A 22,945-nucleotide genomic window follows, 5' to 3' on the forward strand; every position below is an offset into this window, starting at 1 on the left:
GAGAGCTATCGAAGCAGCGTGCGTTGCGAGAATTCTGTCGCAGCGCCGAACGTGTCTGGTATTCCGGTAACCACAGGCGAGCTGGGCGTTTCGACGGAGCAGTGGAGGCACAAACTCAAGCTGATGAAGGAACTTTAACGTAGACGTACATGAGTTGCCTGATCGGTCTCCACGGTCCAGCCACCCGTTGGCGCAGAGCTTAACCAGCCAAACAAAGAGCTAATATTGCTCTAACCAAGTGTAAAACATTTTAAGCATTTACAAAAACATGTTAACGATTACACTCCTGCAAAATATTTAGACCAGCAGCAAAGAAGAATACATTAATTTTCGTTACTGCTACTGCGTGTGGTTGAGCTCTATGCCACCAGGTGGCTGCAGTGTAGGTGGCTGCAGGTGACCGCCGGGCAGTGTGCTGCGATCGGCAGCGATGTACATTTTTAAAACCTTGTAATAAATTATACGCTTTACGCGGAGCACTTAGAGGCGTCAATTAATGATCAGAAGGACTTACTGTAACGACTAAGTACGTTTGTACAAGATCGTCAAAATCGTTTCATGGTCATTTTAGAATGGGCACTGGCCGCATTGATCTAGAGGTGTGCGCCGTGTCGGTTTCGATTAGAGTTACTGTATGTGCTACCGCAGGTAGCAGAGTTGCGCGTCTGTTTTATCACGCCGCTAGCGCCTCTATTGGCAGAACGTCATCACGTGGTAGCCAAGCAACCGTGCATTGCGGAGAAGCAGATGTTCGGGCCAATTTTTGTATTTCCCGACGCCGCCGCTGCAGCGAACTGGATTGACACAAGTTATCGCCAGTCAAATTCAAATCCAATCCGGCCGATCTTGCCGTTCGCTGTCCACGTGCGTGCTAGCTGCGTAGCAACAACGCAACGTGCGCAGCGCATCTCACGTTTGTGTCGTCGGCCTGCCTCGTGACACCTTACTGCAGTAATTGTTTTTCTTCCTGTGTAAAACTAGTGAAGGGTGTTCAGGTAAAGACACCTGAACAAACAAATTTTCAGCCAACTGCCTATTGCGTCAAGTGTGTATGAGATGAAATTGCTTGACTAACAGCTACGTGCTTTTTGGGCTGTGCTAAAAAAATTCACAGCTGGAATATTAAAAGCTACTGCAAGTCTGGATTTTTTTAAATAATGGAAGCACGTAGAGTTATACAGAAGATTTAGCTGGAATTACCAGTTTTTTGCATGTGATTCACCACACTGCTTTCACAGAAGTGTCGTAAAAAAGCCAGCTCACATTTTCATGATTATGCACTGTTTGGGTTGTTTCTGAATATGAAAGAGGTTACTACTAAGTAAAGATATTTAATCTACTACAGCTTATGTGAACCAGGATGCAAGAGGAATGAATGTCGTCATTTAACATACGGTAAGGGCCTAACTGTGTTTTGAATTATTCCCTATAATGTAGCTATGTCAATCCTGTGAGAAAAACTTTCGCTATACACTCCCACAGAAGGCTACTTTTGGAATCCCTGCAGTGAAAAGGCACATAATGAAATCACACTTGCAGGTGTAGCTGATATCCATTGCTTGCTGGTAGATGGATATGTTCCTACACAAGATCTAATGGGGTACCAGAGTCGAAATAGCAATGGTTGGTCATTGATTCACCAGTAATATTTTAGACTGGCTACATGTTGAGAGTTATGGCACATAAGCAAGTATGAGCCTCATTATATTTAGTAGCGCCACTTGATAAAGCTCACTATATCAAAATATTTGCACGCGCATATACTAGTCTTTGTTTTTTTCTCTGAAATTCGCATTGTGATTTTATTGCCAAAAAAAAGAGGTAGTTGCGGCTCGGTGCTTTTTGTTACTGTTTACATGCTAAAAGAGCACTGCACTGCTCTTAGTAGCGTATTTATCTCTGTTGAAACAAAACCTGAGTGCCAAGCAGTATTCAAGCGAAGGAAAGTTATTAAAGTATCTGATTGTTTACCTCAATTATTAAAGTTTGTCCAGTTTTTAATACGCTATCTTATTTCGAACCTTATACTACCTTGTGAAGTAGCTTTTTCGCACGAAAATTTTGTAGGATTTCCGGAATCTACAAAATAACATCACCATATTCCCTAAGTTTATTCGGTGAGATCTAATCGTTACCGTCGCGGTTCACGAATGCTGCATCTGATCGGCGTATATAGAATACACAATCTATTCTAGATACGCGAGTGCCCATACGTTATTAGGGCGGAGAAAGTGCGCAGGTGAATGCAACTCCAAAAAAAGCTAATATACGCGCTGCATCTTACGCCGCGCGCTAAAAAAGGGCAGCGCCTTTTTCTTCACAATCTAATCAAGTCAGCTGTTTTGATGCGCTTTGTTTGCGATTAGGCGGAAAAGCGGTGCACAAGCGATGCAAAAGCGCCCACGGTCGATCGACGATACGCTAGGCATGTCGCCTGCAAAAACGGAGTGCGGCTTCGCCGCATAGACTTGGTTGCTTCTCAGGCAAGATGGCGGACCTACGCGCAACTCTGCTACCTACGGTAGCATATACAGTAACTCTAGTTTCGATTAGATATTCTACTCGGCGGCGGCGACGGCGGGTTTGCATACGAGACCTTCATTTGAGGGATCGCCAGCCGTTTGTGCGCAAGCGCGAGTAAGAGCGGGTCGCGAGAGAGAAAATCTGGGGGCTTTTGCTGCTTGAATATATGACTCTGCCTAGGCACTACTGAGGAGGTTTCTTTGCGCGTGTTGTATGCGTTTGTCCTCTAGACATGCCGGCATTCCGAAGTGTGGTCGAGTTTGTTTACGCTCCGCCGCTGCCTGCCCGCGCAGTGAGGCAGTGGGGACGGACATTCGTTGATCGCTGTGTCTGAAGGGTCCATTAGGCAAAAAGGTGAGGCGTGCAGACAGGACAAAGAGAAGTGGACAACACGAACAAAATCACGTTTGTTGGCGGTACTCCCCAAGATCTTCGAAGCCGTTGTTAAATTTTCAATCCAGGCATTCCAAAGTAGTAAAAAACGGAATTTCCATGTTGTGCCTTAAGTCTTCTCTCACCAGATCCTGCATGCACAAAATGAACGTCTGTTTTAATGCACAGGTCCGGCGCCTATTAGAAGCAGGTTATCATAGCACAGCAGTGGCCACTGTGGCTGAACGCCTAAGGAAGTTGGTTTCGAGGGGGACGGACGTGATTACAGAAAGCAATAATAGCCAAAAAAAAAGAGTAGTGGCTATTCTCTACATTCATTCAGTATAGCACAGGCTTAAAAAAGTTGCAAGTAGATTTGATGTTAATGTTGCTTTCACTGCTCCCAATAAGCTAGGTAAGATATGCGCTGCCGTGCAGAGGAAAAAGGAGCAGCTAAAAGGCAAAAAAAAAGAACAGATATTTGTCCTGTGAAGCACGATAAGAACAACAGTTTTACTGACTGTCGTATGGGTGTGGTTCATAAAGTTCCCTTTAGCTGTGACCTACGTACGTACCGTTCTACGTAGGGCAAACGGAGCGGTGTATCAATCAGAGGATAATGGAACATAAAAGGTCATTAACCGGTGGATCGCCTTCTAATGTTTCCCTACATTGCCAAGATTGTAACTGCACGCCAGGGTTAGATGAATGCGCTATATTGTACAGGCACAAGAATGAAGATACGCGTCTTATGGTAGAGGCATGGCATATATATAATGGAGGAAGTGCGTGCGTGAGTCAGCCTTCGATTACTTTACATAAGGAAGAGATTAAGCGCCTTAACAGCTATCTCTCACGTAGACCGGCACATGTACCCTACTGACGCGTGGTCATACCATTCCAGAGCTTGCGCAGATGAGTTTTGTGTCTTCTTTCTTCTTTTCGCCTCAGTGCTCCCTTCAGTTGATAGTCGGCGTTCGTGTTGTCCACTTCGCTTCTCTTCCTGTCCTGTCTGCACGCCTCACCTTTTTGCATAATGAATCCTTACCAACTAGCTCAGCTTTCTGTCGTTCTAAGTGTCTGAAGGGGCCTGACTGGTGTTCGCTGGTCGCTTTTTTCGTCGCGACGATAGATTGGATTTTTTACAAGCACTGCTCCAGGAGGGCACATGTAACGTGCAAACGGAGGCCTCAGAAGAGTATCTGAGGTTATAATAAAGCAGGCGGCGCAGGATCTCCAGTGCACCCAAGGAGTAGCGCGGGGATCAAAGCTGAAAGCAGGGCGGCCCGTGGGTTGGGGACGCGGTGGCCGAAGCGTACCAGGGGTGTATAAGATCGGCTGTCCGCTATCGCGGACAGCTATTTTTTTTTTTATGCGAACGCCCCCTGGCATGTGCAGGCCTCGGCGAGCCCCAACCCACGGACCAGCCCTGGTTCTAGCTTTAGTGTCCCCGTTGCCGCTTTGGTGTCCTGGAGGCGCCACCAATAATACGAAACAATTACTTGTTGTTACAATTAGTAAAAAAAAACACGATTGAATAAATATAATTACGTCCAGCCGCCAACTTATTTGTGACGCTAAGTTCAGCACTACCGCGCCCCGCGACTTCTGCAACACCAGTCAGCACTTTGCCTCTGAAGGTTCACATACTTTCTCGCGCTTGCGGCGCTGGTGCTGAGTCAGTCATCATCACCGGCAGCCTTTCAACCACTTGCGTTCCACCGCGGTTGCTAAGGTTTACAATATATGCGGCCCGGGCTCCACTACGGTCGCTACTGCTACCACAAAAACATCACTGATGTTAAGGTACATCGCCGTAAGGCGCGAGAAAGATATGATCCGCCACGACTGACTTAGCACGAGCGCCGCAGGTGCGAGACAGTCTGTCTGATACAGCGATCGCCAAATCGGGCGTCAGTGCCTGCTGCTTCACCTATCTTACCGCGCCGGCAGCCAGCATCTGAGCGTAAACAAACTCGATTCCACTCCGCAATGCCGGCACGCCTAGGGACAAACGCCTACAGCACGAGCTAAGAAACCTCCTGTGTTGTGCCTAGGCAGAGTCACATGTTCAAGGAGCAAAATCCCCCAGATTTTCTCTCTCGCGCCCGCTCTTACTCGCGCCTGCGCACAAACGGGTGGCGATGCCTCATATGAACGTCTCGTAAAATGGCCGTTCGCCGGCGCCGATGGCATTCATCGGCGGCGGCGCACGGTCATCTTTCATTGGCGGCGGCGGCGGCGCCGGCGGCGCGGAACCCAAGACCACAAATTTAAAAAGCCGTTTCCCTACATCCTTCTTTGCTAAACTGGTTGAAATTCTGGCCTTTTCATACTAATGGCTGAGAGGACCAAATACAAAGTTGCTCTTCAGCCGACATATTTAAAAAAAGAAATTGGGCACATATCTAAAAGCGTCTATGTTGAGTGTGTTTGTATATTCCTTTCTCCATGAATATGCAGAACCTTGCTGTTGCGTCGCAGTCGCAATTGTTTTCTTTTTTTGCTATGCCTCGGTTTGTGTGCGGTATTTCGCCATTGAGCAAAGAGTCAGTGAATTCGTCTAGAATTGCTAAGCCAGCACCGACGCCCGTGACACTCTCGATATGTTAACCTTGCTTCCACTTGTTCTGAATGAGATTGTGTTTATACAATGTGCTTTACGTAAAAAAAAGAAGCAGACCTCTCCTATGACCAACTATTGCTGGGTTGAGCCCTTAAGATGCCAACCAATCAGCCGATGTTATAACGCACCTTCCCGACTGGACGATACATGAACTCCCTTGTTCTGAACATTAATCACCCTTTGCTTATGTAACTTTCCTTAGAAAGTCCTTTTTCCCTGAAGAAAAAAAGAATAAAAATAATGTTTATCTGCAGCAGGTGAACATGTTTTTTCAGCTGAGATGTTATGATGCGGTACAAAACAAATTTGTTCCATTTGTTAACTCGTCATCCGAGGTTGAATTAATCAAGTGTGGATTAGTAGAAATGCAGACATTGTTAGCATGTGGAATTCCGGACAGGCCGCCATTGGAATCTGAACCTGGCAACGTTTAACGCTAGAACGTTATCTAGTGAGACGAGTCTAGCAGTGCTATTGGAGGAATTAGAGGGTAGTAAATGGGATATATTAGGGCTCAGTGAAGTTAGGAGGACAAATGAAGCATATACAGTGCTAAAAAGCGGGCATGTCCTGTGTTACCGGGGCTTAGCGGAGAGGCGAGAACTAGGAGTCAGATTCTTGATTATTAAGAATATAGCTGGTAACGTACAGGAATTCTATAGCATCAACGAGAGGGTGACATGTCTTGTTGTGAACCTTAATAAGAGGTACAAATTGAAGGTCGTACAGGTGTACACCCCTACATCCAGTCATGATGACCAGGAAGTCGAAAGCTTCTATGAAGACGTGGAATCGGCGATGGGTAAGGTAAAAACAAAATACACTGTACTGATGGGCGACTTCAATTGCAAGGTAGGCAAGAAGCAGGCTGGAGACAAGGCAGTGGGGGAATATGGCCTAGGCACTAGGAATAGCAGGGGAGAGTTATTAGTAAACTTTGGAGAACAGAATAATATGCGGATAATGAATACCTTCTTCCGCAAGCGGGATAGCCGAAAGTGGACGTGGAGGAGCCCGAATGGCGAGACTAGAAATGAAATAGACTTTATACTCTGCGCTAACCCTGGCATCATACAAGATGTGGACGTGCTCGGCAAGGTGCGCTGCAGGGACCATAGGATGGTAAGAACTCGAATTAACCTAGACCTGAGGAGAGAACGGAAGAAACTGGTACATAAGAAGCCGATCAATGAGTTAGCGGTAAGAGGAAAAATATAGGAATTCCGGATCAAGCTACAGAACAGGTATTTGGCTTTAACACAGGAAGAGGACCTTAGTGTTGAAGCAATGAACGACAATCTTATGGGCATCATTAAGGAGTCTGCAATAGAATTCAGTGGCAACTCTGTTAGACAGGATACCAGTAAGCTATCGCAGGAAACGAAAGATCTGATCAAGAAACGCCAATGTATGAAAGCCTCTAACCCTACAGCTAGAATAGAACTGGCAGAACTTTCGAAGTTAATCAACAAGCGTAAGACAGCTGACATAAGAAAGTATAATATGGATAGAATTGAACATGCTCTCAGGAACGGAGGAAGCCTAAAAGCAGTGAAAAAGAAACTAGGAATAGGCAAGAATCAGATGTATGCGTTAAGAGACAAAGCCGGCAATATCATTACTAATATGGATGAGATCGTTCAAGTGGCTGAGGAGTTCTTAGAGATTTACACAGTACCAGTGTCACCCACGACGATAATGGAATAGAGAATAATCTAGAGGAATTTGACATCCCACAAGTAACGCCGGAAGAAGTAAAGAAAGCCTTGGGAGCTATGCAAAGGGGGAAGGAAGCTGGGGAGGATCAGGTAACACCAGATTTGTTGAAGGATGGTGGACAGATTGTTCTAGAAAAACTGGCCACCCTGTATACGCAATGCCTCATGACTTCGAGTGCACCGGAATCTTGGAAAAACGCTAACCTAATCCTAATCCATAAAAAAGGGGACGCCAAAGACTTGAAAAATTCGGAACATGGGAATCCGGAACTCCTTAGACTTCCGTCAACCAAAGGACCAGGCAGGATTCCGTAAAGGCTACTCAACAGTAGACCATATTCACACTATCAATCAGGCGATAGAGAAATGTGCGGAATATAACCAACCCTTATATATAGCCTTCATTGATTACGAGAAAGCGTTTGATTCAGTCGAAACCTCAACAGTCATGGAGGCATTGCGGAATCAGGGTGTAGACGAGCCGTATGTAAAAATACTGAAAGATATTTATAGCAGCTCCACAGCCACCGTAGTCCTCCATAAAGAAAGCAACAAAATCCCAATAAAGAAAGGCGTCAGGCAGGGAGATACGATCTCTCCAATGCTATTCACAGCTTGTTTACAGGAGGTATTCAGAGACCTGGATTGGGAAGAATTGGGGATAAGAGTTAATGGAGAATACCTTAGTAACTTGCGATTCGCTGATGATAGTGCCTTGCTTAGTAACTCAGGGGACCAATTGCAACGCATTCTCACTGACCTGGAGAGGCAAAGCAGAAGAGTAGGTCTAAAAATTAATCTGCAGAAAACGAAAGTAATGTTTAACAGTCTCGGAAGAGAACAGCAATTTACAATAGGTAGCGAGCCACTGGAAGTGGTAAGGGAATACATCTACTTAGGGCAGGTAGTGACGGCGGATCCGGATCATGTGAAATAATCAGAAGAATAAGAATGGGCTGGGGTGCGTTTGGCAGGCATTTTCAGATCATAAACAGCAGGTTGCCATTATCCCTCAAGAGAAAAGTGTATAATAGCTGTGTCTTACCAGTACTCACCTACGGGGCAGAAACCTGGAGGCTTACGAAAAGGGTTCTACTTAAATTGAGGACGACGCAACGAGCTATGGAAAGAAGAATGATGGTTGTAACGTTAAGGGATAAGAAAAGAGCAGATTTGGTGAGGGAACAAACGCGAGTTAATGACATCTTCGTTGAAATCAAGAAAAAGAAATGGGCATGGGCAGGAGATGTAATGAGGAGGGAAGATAACCGATGGTCATTAAGGGTTAGGGACTGGATTCCAAGGGAAGGGAAGCGCAGCAGGGGGCGGCAGAAAGTTAGGTGGGCGGATGAGATTAAGAAGTTTGCAGGGACAACATGGCCACAATTAGTGCATGACCGGGGCAGTTGGAGAAGTATGGGAGAGGCCTTTGCCCTACAGTGAGCGTAACCAGGCTGATGATGATGATGATGTATTAGTAGAAATGCAGGCATTCTTAGCATGTACAATTATTTATGAAAAAAAAAAGAGTTCTTTTTTAACCTGGACGTCGAAACTGTTTTGTAGTTCAGCGCAGCTATCGGTGTCGGTTGCATTCAATTTTTTATACGAATGCTACAAAGAAACAGCAACATGCAGTAGACATGTAAACAAATTTTTCACATGCAGAAATGCAGCAAAACTCCTTCGAATGCAACGGCCGGAATAATGCGAAAACCTCTAACCGGCATGTTAAACACATAGAGGACAGAAATTTCTATTTAGCTACAAGTTGCATCACTGCAAGTTGCAATTTTAAAGGGATATTTGTGACTGTGCTATAAAAACGTCGCATGGTTTTCAATCAAATATAAAAATTTAACGTTTGTCTTAGTCAATTAAAAACAGTAAATTAAGGCCAATACAAAACCTATTGCACGCTTCAGGAGGGCGTCGCTTAAAATAAAGTAAAGAAAAAAGCCTGGAAGCCAAAGCCGTGCTTATTCCTTATTGCATGAAATTATGCGATGTCAACGTAGGATAAGCCCACAAGAAGCATGGGAAGTGTGTGGGTGACCAATGACAAGTGAAGACGACGTGTAGTTGTTATATATAGTTAGTGCGCACTAATACGACCCCATAGTGCGAAGTAACACAGACGGGATATAGATTACCTGCTTCTAATGCGCTAAAGGATTAGCATTTGCCATTGCTTTTAGCAGCCCTCTCGCTACAGCCGGGGCTGCTCATGCGTAAATTTAAGCAATATCTTTTGCATTTGTGAATAAAAGACAGCAAAGTAAACGCCGCGTTAAAACATTTCATTTATCTCCCTGTCTCTCGAGGAGATAGGCAAAGCAAGATCAATATAAAGCATTGACGCTCAGAAAAATGTAACTTACAAATTCATTCTTTCAAGTTAAGTTTACTAATAGCAGATGCAAAAAAGAAAACAAACGTATATTCAAGAAAAGTTTGATAAAATTTATTAGTACTATACGAATACAGTAATTATAGATAAAAGAACGCGACATGCGGTAGGGTCGGCAAGAGCAATAAAATGTGCACGTCAATAACAAGGATAAAACATTTTGATGGAACACAACGTCGTAACATTCGCCAAACACAAAGCCCCACGCCACAGCGGCATGATATGGACACGAAAGAAGAAGGGTTTCACATGAAGAACAGGAAATATTCCATATAATGCAAGCTCCACGTGCAGAAGAACGAACATAACAATATCAACGACCAAGTATTAAGCTCTTTTCATTATAGAAAGAAATTCCGGCAACGTTGTTGGCGTGCAAATTTGCCACGGCAAACCTGTCACATCGCATGATGTACAAGAGAAAACCGCAACTCGCGACGAGGGATGCCAGCACGCGCTTTTGGACGGTTTTACACGTTCGTGTCTGGCCGCATCGATGTCAGAGGAAAACGCTAAGGCCTTTCTTCATTCGTTGGAAGCCAAGGTCCACGGTTTCATCACTTGAGGTCGGGCGTGGAGGCGCCCAGATACGACTGCAGGTCCCTGACGGTGGAGCGGAACAGCTTGGCCTTGGCCGTGGGCAGGCCGAGCCGCCGGTACGCCTCGTAGCGGTGGCAGCCGCCGAACGAGTAGTAGTAGTCACCGCCCTGGCGGCCTGTGATCCAGAGCACGTCGATGGGCGGCACCGAGTCCCGCTGGGCCGGATCCTGCGGGTGGCGAGAAGACAGAACGAGTGATTTCCAGTTGCATAGCGGTTGCACGTATAGCAGCGAATGGTGTAATAGGAGCGAGGAGACGACTTCTTCAACAAGAGTCACTTATTTGCAGCATTCTCTCGAATTATAATGAAATATACGATCACGCAAATCCCCCCACCATGCGCACACGCGCACGTATAGAGAGGCAGAGAACACGGAGAGAGAAACACGAGTCGCAAAGCTCCTTAAACTTTTATTGCGTTACTACTAAAGAACAAAAGCCTCATAGGCTGTTGCATAATGTGATGGTCTCGGGGAGGTGCGGATCATTGAATGCGTATAGGCTGAAAAGCCTATGTCTGTGTCTGTGTATCTGTTTCTTTCTACGTCCTCGTCCAGTCGCGCTTATACACTCTACCATGAATTCTAACCAACTAGCCCACCAACGTGTTTTAACCAACGTATAGGCTGAGCCACTAATCGTTTAATGTTGAGCGAGTTAAAAGGCGACCAGAATTCCGTACAGGAGTAAGTTCAAGTCAGCCAGGCATGTAGGCGAGAAAAGTTGCAATACAAAATATAAAACAAGGAGAACCGTGGTTTTCCTTTTATCTGTTTGTCTAACAGCAGAACTTACCCAGCGGATTTAGTACAAAAAGCACTAAGACGTTTGCCCTATTTCGAAGCAATAGGCAGGGACGCTTCATCCTGGATTGGTTTAAGTCTACTGATGAATTATCCCTGATAGAGGCACCAAATAGAGAATGCGCACTCAAGTTTGCTTGGTACTAAGATTTTGTAGGCTACCTTCAGGGCTTTGGCGGCGACAGCTATGCAGTTCACTCTAGAAAAAGTTTACACCCTTTGGGTTGTATTTTGTCCCCAAACAATAATCGTCATTTGTCTTGCCAGCATTTCCTTTCTTTAACGCTGCGAGCCCGGTACTTCCTAATCACGGACGGCTTGCGCGTTATCAGCTTGACACAGCATTCTCGACAGGAAAATAGCGAGCACCGAGGTTTCCAGAAAGGAAATGCGGGCAAGACAGATGACGATTATTTTTGCGGGGCAAGATACAACCCAAACGGTGTAAACTTTTTTTAGAGTGTTCTCTTACGTACCATCTTATCTTGAGGCATCGGCTGAAAGCTTCCATTTATGCTAGGACAAGAGAGAACGAATTGGTAAGGTTCTACTGATGATGTTCATTGAGTCTGAAATGAACACTGCAGATGATGTTAGTTCGCTGGCGAGGAACGACCATTAATTTGCACATCGAAATGTTCGGCTCTATCGATCAGCGCGAATACCAGGCTCCGATGACGATCAGGTCACGTTCCAACATTGTCGGGTCCTTACCGTTTGATATTCCACGGTAAACTTTGCAATCGCCTGTGAAGAGATCAAGAGATGTCATTCTCGATAGCAGATCATTTATAAGAATAAGGAGAACAAGCGGCTGATAGGCGATCATTGAGTAACATGCCAGAGTAATTCGGTCGTTGAAGGCTGTTGGTTCTCGACAACGGTAAACAGAGAAAGAAACGTAAAAAAAAAAAACGCAGAAACTCCTCTGGGAGTTGTCAAATATGCGTAAGCATTGTACCACTTGCTCATCCCCACGCAGCCCGGTGCCATTACCAATGTTATAAAACTTGACCCGACTAGTACAAACGACAGCGCTGCGGCGACACGAACCACTGCGGACGGCGGCGCCAAGTGAATTGATTACTCAAACTACTGCAGGTGGCAGCGCCAATTGCGCTGATGACTGTTCGATTATTATAAGCCGTTATCGCACTTTAGCGTCTTACCCATCCGCGTCAAACCATTATGAACCTTGACAAAACGCACACCAGCGGCGGCTGCGGCTGGCACGACCGCGAAGGTCGTAATCTGAAAGCGATCTGCGATGACGACAGAGAGCGCCGACTGCTGACAGCCTCGCGTGCTCCAAGTTCGCGCCCTGTAGCTCGCGTTGAAGCGAGAGGCAGCAGGAAGGTGAATTCGCTCGCTGCTGGGGGCGCTACCTTGAAAGCGATGATCTTACGGGACGAACGGACGGACGGACGGTTTTTATCGCTGGGTAAGCATAGAAATGCTTACGCGTTTTAAAAAGTAAAGCACGATAACATTAGTGAGTTGCCGATGAAAGGGTCGACCAAGGTTAGTCCTTTGCATGCTATTTGCTATGATTGACGATAATTAGCAGTGATGTTGGCGGCGAATGTGTTATCTCTTGAGCGTTTAGTCCAAAACGAGAGTGGTGAGCTGATGTTAAATGTTACCTTGCGTGCACCACTGCTGTTTGTCTGCTTAGCCCACAGAACACATGCAGGGAGACGTGTCTGCTTGGGGCGTTGTTGTGCGTCATTGTTCATAATCTCTACGAGGGTGGAGCATTACCATTGCCTCACACGGCACATCGCATCGTGGCAGAAGTGCTAAGCTTTAACTCAATTATGGGGCTGTACGTAATTCAAATTATTATAAATGTATGCATATACATTGTATACGTATACATTCGCGGACTCTACAACGTTTCGTTGCACATCGAAGACGCTCCTGTTCCGCGTGACGCTTCTTTACTGCCTTGCTGTCCTCGACGCTGAGTGCACGCTTTGTAGACATCTTACTGGCGCGTGTTTACGTGCTCCTTCTGCATACGTGTCCAGCAGGCTGTTGAAACGCCAGCTCCAAGCGCTCTCTTATATGGACGATTGTAACGTTTACCCTATGACAGCCCAGCACACGACCTCCACAGCACAGCACGCGCATTTCTGTCGCATAGGAAAGCAAGCACAGCACGTGCCATACGCACAAACTTTGAAACGCTGCCGCGGCAGTGCCGGCCGGGATGCGCGGAGGCGAGCGCCATCAAGTGGAGTTGCGAGTGTGACAAAGAAGATCGGCCGGCTGAAAAGCCCCGCTGCCATCGCGTGGTTCGTGCCCAGATCGCTCTCTGGTTGCGCCCTACCTGCTGGTGCTGCGTTTGTCGCTGCTGCTCTACGACCCGAATAAGCCCCGTGCTGCTCGGTACAACAGGAAATCTGGAACTTCGAAATCGGACACTGCAGCCCGTCTTCATTATGCCGGAAGAAGGACCACCACAACTCGCTGCCCCGGTGACTACCGTGGTCTGCCCCGGCCCTTTGCGTCAACGCGACCTACCCATATTCAGCGGTACCGAAGACCATGACGTAGAAGACTGGCTCGCTGACTACGACCAGGTCAGCATCCACAACCACTGGGACACCAAAAAACTTAATTACATGTCGTTTTATTTGAGCGGTGTCGCCAGCGTGTGGCCCTGCAACCACGAACGTGATCTCGCGACGTGGACGGCCTTCAAAACTAACGTGACGGAGGTATTCGGGCGCCCCGCCGTTCGCAAGCTTCGCGCCGAGCAACGTTTGCGTGGTCGTGCGCAACAGTGCGGGGAGGCACTTACCAGTTATATAGAAGATGTAGACCTCTGTAACCGCGTTGACATCGCAATGGCTGATGCCGGGAAGATCCGCCATATCTTAAAAGGCATTGAAGACGACGCCTTCCAGATGCTGTTGGCGAAAAATCCGGCGACAGTCTCTGAACTCATCAGTCTCTGTCAAAGCTTCGACGAACTACGCAAACAAACGCATAGCCACCCACCAATCTCCTCCTCAGGCCACTTCAATGTCGAGCTTGGCTGTTGCCCCGGATAACACTTCGCTGCTGCTCGTCAGCTTTCTCTGATTCCACTTGCACACGGTCAGTCGAGTTCTCCGTTGGCACACACTCTCCAATATGTCATCAATGAGCAGGTAGCCGACCACATTTCGCCTTCTCTCCAACAGGCTCCGACTTCCGCTCCCCTGACGTACGAGGTCGATACGAGGCCTGCACCACAGACCTACGGTCCCCTTCGCGCCGCTTTGAGCCCGCCCGCACGAGAGACCCAGAGGCGCGCGCGAGCAAGACTACAGCAGTAGCGCTCGGAAAGTCAAGAGAAGAGGCAAAGAAAGCTTCGCTTTAAAATCAGTGAAGATGATGTCATTCTGAAAACAGGAAGACGGGACACACGCGCTGTGATTCATCCGTGTGCCTGCTCCCTTCTATAGTAAGCTCATTCGTGTGACGGAAGTCTTTTCAGTGGCTCTGGGCCAGCGGCAGCCCCCAACATATACCTCCCTTCCATCCTGGGAGACAGCGTCTGAAGGCCCTGTGAGTTGCCCCAAAAAAGCTGTACGACGAAATGCACAGACGCTAATTTCCATATACTAAACGCGCTTCGAGACGACCACATCGAGCATCTAGTGTTGTTGCGACTGAATTTTTTCTCTGATCAAAATCAGATGCTACGTGTTTGTACCATATGTTCATGTATATAAGCTAATGTAACCCGTCAGCAAAAATATACGTACCTAAAGATCGGCGAATAAAAAAAAACGAATTTCTTCGAAATTCAGACGCACAAACTGAAATTGACGACTGCGCTGGAAAGTTCGCAATGCATTGTATCGACTGCCGTCGTCAATTTCAAGTTATATTATTAGGCGGATAGAAAAAACTGCTTTATCGTGGAATGCCTGGCCCGTATACTCTGGTTCAAGGGAAGTACCTTGTGCTTGACGTGGGATGCTCGGCGGCCACACACCTCTCCTACATAACTGTATTCAGCTTCTGGTGAAGGTCGTAGCAGAAAATGATAGCCAGACAGAGGAAAATAGGTAACAAAAAACGTTATACATCCGCCTAGTTAGCTAAAGAGTGCTACATGCATATGAAAGCAGGTTCTCCGAAACCGCACTATCATACTGCTTGCTAAAGTCGTTCTCAAGAGGCTTTGTAGTCTGGATTAAAAAAAAAAGTTCGCTTGCAGGCAGGCAACGACCGAGCACGTGGCTTGCATGCACTATATAAAGAGAAAAAACTGAGGCTTCAGTATTTGAGGCACGCACGCCTCATTTGACGCAAGACACAGAGTGGGCGCAACGGCCCATCCCCGCCAAGTCTATTTGTCTGCGCTAACGGCCTTGGGAGCTTTTCAACTGAGATGGCTGTTTGATCGTGCTTACACGAGTCTGCGGGAGTTTGTAGTCGTGAAGATGACAGAGCAGCGTGATGTATCGGCAGCAATGTTTGCCCCTGGACCATTGGACACGCTCGAAAAACTCCAGACGTCGTTAGAAAGCTAGCAACTTTTTGAAGTTGCCCATTATATTTCTATACAATCCCTCATTTATTGTGGTAGTTCGTATATGAGAATAAGTAGCTCTTGGCTCGATCCCCAATGGCACATATGAACAGCTTCAGTAGCCGCAAGCAGAGGTTTAAGTATTTTATGCATGTAACACACACACATATATATATATATATGAGTGCCGCTTCGCGGTGGTTTTAGGTTTATCTGTTACACTTTAATCACGATATGATAATCACGATATCACACTAAAATCACGATATGACTATGAGGCCCGACGTAGAGGCAGACTCCGGATTAATTTGGACCACTTAGTGTTCTTTAACGTGTACCGAATGCACGGTACACGGACGCTTTTGCATTTCACCCCTACCGAAATTTGGAGGCCGCGACCGGGATTTGATCGCGCGGGCCCTCGGGCTTTGCAGCGCAACGCCATAGCCATTACGTCACCACGGCGGGCAGAATTATCTGTTAAATACTGTGCTCGTCAAATTTCGTAAATATCCTAAAACCGCAAGCGCAAGCATGCGCGCACAAAACACCGTCTTTGTCGTTGTAGTACACCGGGTGTTTCAGCTAACACAGACGGTAATACTTCAGTGCGGACATATTCGCATCAGCAGACACCAGAACTCAAGCGGATCACTTGTTGCTGTGTAATTACGCCGATTAATTAATTAAGGTATATGACTTATAACTGTAGGGTATATATGACAATATGGAAATGGAAGCCATTTAGGGATCGAGGCAGATTTACGGCGAAAATTATTGACATTCCACTTGCTATTTTCTGAGAATGCCTACCTTATAGGCCCCGAGGGACAAATACCTTTATAGATATATTTTCTGTGTTGCAATAATACGAAGTATATGATAGGAACATTGACTGAATCTACAGTTTTTTATTTCTTTTTATCACGCAACCTAAGCTTTCTTTCTTGTTAATGAAAAGTGCTAGTCATCGAAACTGTAAGGTGAATACTGCAGTACAGCGCCCAATACTGTACTTGTTCGAAACTAAGTCTTACGTCTCTCCGATAGGTCCAACCTGTGCCCAGCATTCTTGAAAAATCGAATAACAGAAGCACGGTATTCCGCGGTGAAGCACATCGCATATCGACACATCGAATAACGCTCATAAATCAACAAACTGCGAATTAATGCGCTGCACGATCACTTTCGTTTATCTTACGTCGCCTCCCGATTGACCTTGGCTCGGCTCAACAGGACTAAGTGCAGACAATACGGTTCAAAACAGGGCACTTGAAATTCGTGCGCGCGATAGGGCATGTCCTTTTATCTTGAGCTAAAAATAACGACCAAACGCGCACAACGAGTACATCGACCTCCACGGCGTGTTGACAGAGGACACCGTGAGACCGTTAGCCAGAACGGCACGCCGTCAAATCTTCAGGACAAACAACGATATCCGGAGAGCGGTGCATAACTCCAGAAAGCTCGAGTTCGAACCGTACAGGGAAGTCAGTGTGGCTGACTACAGACAAAGGAGCGAGACCTACGAAAGGAGCGGAGAAGGTTGCTTGCCGAACTGCAACAAATGCACTGGAAAAATACAAACACATTGCCTTCCGGTGCGAAATGTGAAGTCGTTACTCCAGAATCTGAAAATACTTTCTTCGTCAGTATGTGCATCAAGACTACGCTCCGTGGTCAAGACTAAGGTGTCTCAGATGTAAACTTCTCACTGAATACCAAGTGCCACTGAAGGAGAAACCCACGAAATAATCGCACAATCGCGCGCACCTACAGCAACAAATTTTCTCTGACAAAAATTCCTTTGAAGCGAAGAACATTGCCAATCAGTTCACGGATGTTTTTTTTTTTACTATATATAATGACGTATAAATGCACTACACTTAAAGACATACACGTATATATAAAAAAGCTGAGAAAAATACTTCGAGCAATTCGCGTGTACACTTTCGCCTGCTGACACTTGCTGAAATCTATGTCTCCAGATACCTTGCAAGTTCTATCGGTCAGCGCGCTTCAGTGTTGACGTTAGTCTCCCACAAGCGCAAGGCAACCACTGTTGGCCATGTAATACAGCAAATGCTTGCTACAACGAGGTCACTGCAACACATTTTAAAAAATTTTAAGTTAAGCGGTCTTTAAGTCGAGTGTATACGGAGAAGGTAGAATATCTGCACTAAAATTTTTCTTTAACAAATTTGTTTAGATGCCTTTTCTGTTTTCTTCTGTTTTTGTTTTAACATTTTATGTAGTTTCGCTGACATTTTCTGTGGACAACCATTTCGCGCCCTTTAAAAAATACAGAGTTGACTTATGTATGAAGTAAATTTTACTCGCCTTCTGACAGACATTCTCAGGGAGTACTAAGAGTCAAGTACAGCGATGCGGCTGTACGTAACAGAACATACTAAAACAGATGTATGGATAACCACAGTACATGGAACATACAAGAAGCGACAATACACCTGGCACTATGGGACACATACAACGACCAACTTTGCCTGTATATATAGCCTTGTTCTGAGCGACACGACTGGCCCCGCGAGCAGCTGTATCTTTTTGAGAAATTAAAGCCAATTCGCTGGCGCATATGAGATCTATATCTGCCTACACTTACGTTGCTTGTGACGCTGCACACAAATGTATTGGATAGTGCATAAACAACGGTAAGGATATCACACAAATTAAAGAAAATTATCTCGATCACAGTATTAATTAATGATAAAATTTTCGGTTCACCCTACAGGTATTAATTTTGATAAAACAAAAATGAAATTTCAACGTGAACAGAAAAAAGTCATTTTTTTTAAATGAAAGAATGTCTGTATACAGACATTCTTAGAAACACAAACTATAGTTTGTGCTTCTAAAAAAATACCTGTAGTAAAAATTGAAATTTTGTGCTCTTTCTTTGTTTTTTCACGTGAATTTTTACAACGTACGATGACGAAAGAGTCATTAATGGCTGACTGATGCTAGAGTTAATGACAGCGCGCCAGCATTTCCCCACGCCCTCTATGTAAAAAAATAAAGCGTAAGCCTACCAGACAGTACCAGTACAGCGCTTCTGTACTGTTGGCGACCCTCATGCGTCTACGTTTACCACCGGACCGATACAACTTGCTGCGATGTCGAATTCCTTGGCAATTTCCGATTTGTTTCGATCGAACTCATGGCAGTTGCAGGATCCAGGTAGCTCTCTAGTGTCAAGCAATTTTCGCGCGGACTTCGATGGCTGCGACCGGTCCACACGCACGTCATGGACGTGAACATGGCAATCTACGACATAGGCGGCGCTTCAAGCTGTGAGGACTATATACGGTTGAATGATGGCATGTAGGGGCGGACGCTTGCCAGGCAAAACGTGACTGCCGCGACGTTCGGTTTCAAACTTCGTGGCGCATTTCGTCGCGGGGCGTTTCCGTCTGACGTGAGGCGAGGCTGCCTTTTCTGTGCTCTCGGTTTCCACAGTGCCAGGACCAGTGGCGTAGCAACAGGGGGGGCCGGGGGGCCGTGGGCCCCGGGTGCACGGGGCCAGTAGGGGGGGGGGGGGGTGTCATATACTTCGGAAGACACCCGAAAATTGTCAATATCCTCGCCTTTCTCGACCACACTCGGGGGGGGGGGGGGTTGACAGAAGCGCTAAGGGCCCCGGGTGCCGGACGACCTAGCTACGCCACTGGCCAGGACTGATCGCTGAAATTCGTTGACCAATGACGAGTTCGATGACGAGTTCAAATACCTCGGGGTAACTTTTGCTCATAGCATCAAATGGCAGAAACACATAGACCACATCCACTTGACGGCACTTCGCAAGCTAGCATACTTAAAACGAACGTTAAAGGACGCTACTAAGGATTGCAAACTAACTGCATACAAAACACTAATCAGGCCAATTTTGGAGCATGTGTCCATTGTCTGGTCTCCCTTCTCTTCTTGTGACGCTAACGAATTGGAATCGCTGCCGAAGAAAGCGAAAATATTTATATATCCCAGATAAGACCATCACTTTTCCAACTTCGTCACATGCTCATGACTTATGACTTCGCACACTTGCACACAGACGCACGTGCGAACCGTCTTGTCACCTTGCATGCGATCATACACTGGTCATCGGTTATTTGTGGGCACCGGTTTCATTTGTGAAGTGCCCTGCCCGTGCAACTCGACGGACTCACCATGCATTATGGGGTTTTACGTGCCAAAACAACGATCTGATTATGAGGCACGCCGTAGTGGGGGCCTCCGGAGTTTTGGACCACCTGCGGTTCTTTAACGTGCACGTAAATCTAAGATTGGATGCGCTTTGCAGACAATCACAAGGAGGAAGACGGGACAGGCGCAACCATACAATATTTCCAAATACAATGAACCAACTTGCCCAACAACGCATCCTGCTAAACTACATCCCTCCATTTGTTTACTTTTTTCTTTCTTTCTATCCCACTTACGTACTCATACTTTTCACAGTTTCAACTTTTGTACAGAGGCAGTGACAAAACGCTCGTCGCGTCTGCAGGAAACAGGACCTGAAAACTTAAATAACACGCTGCTAGCTGCGAAGCTCGCGCACTGAATAAGCTGGTCTTTGCAGCATTGCTCATTAGCATATTTCACAGCAAGGTGATCGACATGAGTGATGATAACACTGGAGCGATGGAGCTCATTTGCTCTAAGAAACTGTACACCCTTCAAGGTGTTGCCCCACAACCGTATCATCATCAACTCTTCGTGCATTTTCTTTCCTTAACGTTGCGCCTCTAGTGCTTTAATCCAGGAATGAAACGCGCGACTCAGTGCGACATGCATAGGTAGCACTTCTGGAGGGGGAATAGTGGGAAAGCAGCATTAGATAACGGAAATTCACACATCTGTCGTACGTGTCGTGGGATAAAACTACACCTGAAAGGGCACACAATTTTTGAAACATGCACTCTTAAACAAGTTTACACCCTTTGCGGCTTATCTTGTTCCACAACAATAATGATCGTCTGAACTGCTTGCCTTTCCTTTTTTGAAAACTCAGCGCTCGCTTCTTTCATTTCGAGAGTGCTGTGTCACTCTCATAACGATCGTGCCATTCGGGACTTGGAAGTACACCCTTAAACAAACATACATCCTTTGAGGTGTATATTTGCCACGCAACAGTAATCGTCATCTGTCTTGCTCGCGCTTCCTTTCTTGCAAACGCTGCGCTCGCTACTTTCCTGTTGAGAATGCTCTGTCATGCTTATAACAAGCATGCCGTTCGTGACTTTGAAGTACCGGGTTCGCAGAGCTAAAGAAAGGAAATGCGGACAAGACAGGTGCACATTATCGTTGTGTGGCACGATAAGGACCAAAGGGTGTAAATTTGTTTAAGAGTGTACCGGGCTCGCAGCGTTAAACAAAGGAAATGCAGGCAAGACATTGGGAACAAAGCAGCTACAGACACAGGACGGAGGGAGACGACAACACAGGGCGGTATCCGCCCTGTGTTGTCGACTTTTTCCGTCCTGTGTTTGTAGCTGTTTTGTTCACAATTTCTCACCAACTGGCCTACAATTTTACCTTGCTAAAGCAGGCAAGACAGATGACGATTATCGTTCTGGGACAAGCCACAAAGGGTGCAAGCTTCTTTAAAAGCTCTTAAAAAGTTTACGTCCCTTGCGTCGTAACTTGTCCCACACCGATAATATTCATCTGTCTTGCCCATATTTCCTTTCTTTAACGCTGCGAGCCCATTACTTCCTAGTCGCGAAAGGCTTGCGCGTTATCAGCGTGACACATTTTCGACAGGAAAGTAGCGAGCGCCGACTTTCATGTGAAAAGAAACGCAAGCAACACTCTTAAAACGGTTGCACCCTTTGGGGTGTGTATTTGTCCCACAACAATAATCGTCATCTGCCTTGCTGGCGTTTCCTTTCTTGAAAACTCGGCTCTGGCTACTTTCCTGTCGAGAATGCTGCGTCACACTGATAACGCGCATGCCGTTCGTGACTAGGAAGTAGCGGGCTCGCAGCGTTAAAGAAAGGAAACGCGGGCAAGACAGGTGGCGATTATCGTTGTGGGGCAAGATACGCCCCAAAGGGTGTAACTTTTTCTAAGAGTGAAGACAGATGACGATTATACACTCTTAGATAAAAGGTACACCCTTTGGGGTGTATCCCTGCCACACAACGATAATCGTCATCTGCCTTGCTTGCGTTTCCTTTCTTGAAAACGCCGCGCCTGCTACTTTCCTGTCCGGAATGCTATGTCATGCTGATAACGCGCATGCCGTTCGTTACTGGGAAGTACCGGGCTCGCAGCGTTAAAAAAAGGGAATGCGGGCACGACAGGTGGCGATTATAGTTGGGACAAGATAAGCCCCAAAGGGTGCAAACTCTTTTAAGAGTGAGTATGTATGACAGAAAAATGGTGACCACACTTGACACCCTTCTGGGTGCAAATGATGCTAGAGACCGAAGTTGACAGTTGGAGCGAGTGGGCGCACCTTGAGCGTTTCCATCAGGCTGGTCACCTTGGCCTCGTCCAGGACAGGGGTGAGCGGCCTGATGAGGACGTTCATGGGAATGTCGTGCACCTCGGCAATGTGCGCCGAGTGGACGCTGTAGTCGGATGCCCTTCCGGTCGACATGTTCGCCGCCGCGCAGTGTTGCTGTGCCTGGTCGGAGCCGGGAGACGTGCAGCGCGCCCGACAGTTCGCCCAGCTGCGACTGGCGGCCTCGCCTCCGAGGAGCAGCAATCGAAGCAGGCCACCACACGTCAGTGCGCGCAGTGGCGGAGTTGCGACAGCGCCGCTTGGGATAAACATACCGGGACAGGTTTTCTCGCTTGTTGTCTTTTGCCTTATCGCTATCTGGGCCGCCGTGGCCGGGGTTCCCCGCACGAGGCGGCCTCGACGGCCAGCCTAACAGGAAAAGAAAACGCCGCGCCTTCGTCCGCCAAGGCCCGCACTTGCCACGCACGTTGTTTATGCGTTCGCGGCGCCGCCTGTCGGTATTACGGAGTGTCTCAATCTATTGTTTTGCACATGTGGCCACAGATGTCGCGGACCAGCATCACATCGTTCGGTTACGTCAATAGAAGCGCGCGGAGTTTGACGTGTTGCGGTAGAGAAGAAAAGCTGCGGCAAGTGTTCAGCCGTACTACTTCTCTTGCGCTGGTAGTCGTTCTCGATAAAATAATACTAATTAAAAAAAAACGAAAAAGAAACGTGCCTCGTGGTTGCTGTGGAGGACTGACCAACCGCTTGCAATTGTTCTGCGCAGCACGTTGTATAGAATGGGTCCAACTAGCGCCAGTCTTTTTGACGGGATACCAGTGAAATTTTCTACTGAAATGTTATTCTGTTATTTGCCTCTGCGCAAAAGTAAA

General features: G+C 46.7%; 1 protein-coding gene across 1 annotated transcript; it reads right to left on the bottom strand.

The window, feature by feature from the left end:
* Window positions 1-9,681: 9,681 nt before the first annotated feature.
* On the bottom strand, window positions 9,682-22,535 carry LOC142583196 (sulfiredoxin-1-like). The gene is made up of 2 exons (XM_075693554.1): window positions 22,062-22,535; window positions 9,682-10,416 (listed from the first exon to the last, which is right to left on the bottom strand). The coding sequence occupies exons 1-2, from the start codon at window positions 22,380-22,382 to the stop codon at window positions 10,207-10,209; spliced, it is 531 nt and encodes a 176-aa protein (XP_075549669.1). The 5' UTR covers window positions 22,383-22,535; the 3' UTR covers window positions 9,682-10,206.
* Window positions 22,536-22,945: the final 410 nt, after the last annotated feature.

The sequence above is a fragment of the Dermacentor variabilis genome, chromosome 1 (genome assembly GCF_050947875.1).
Source record: "Dermacentor variabilis isolate Ectoservices chromosome 1, ASM5094787v1, whole genome shotgun sequence".
Taxonomy (NCBI): domain Eukaryota; kingdom Metazoa; phylum Arthropoda; class Arachnida; order Ixodida; family Ixodidae; genus Dermacentor; species Dermacentor variabilis.

Excerpts from the sequence above, each read along its gene's own strand:
- LOC142583196 (XM_075693554.1), bottom strand. The coding sequence starts at position 22,382 with ATGTTTATCCCAAGCGGCGCTGTCGCAACTCCGCCACTGCGCGCACTG. Across the intron at positions 10,417-22,061 it reads GCCTGATGGAAACGCTCAAG|GATCCGGCCCAGCGGGACTC; the intron begins GTGCGCCCACTC and ends CGCCACCCGCAG.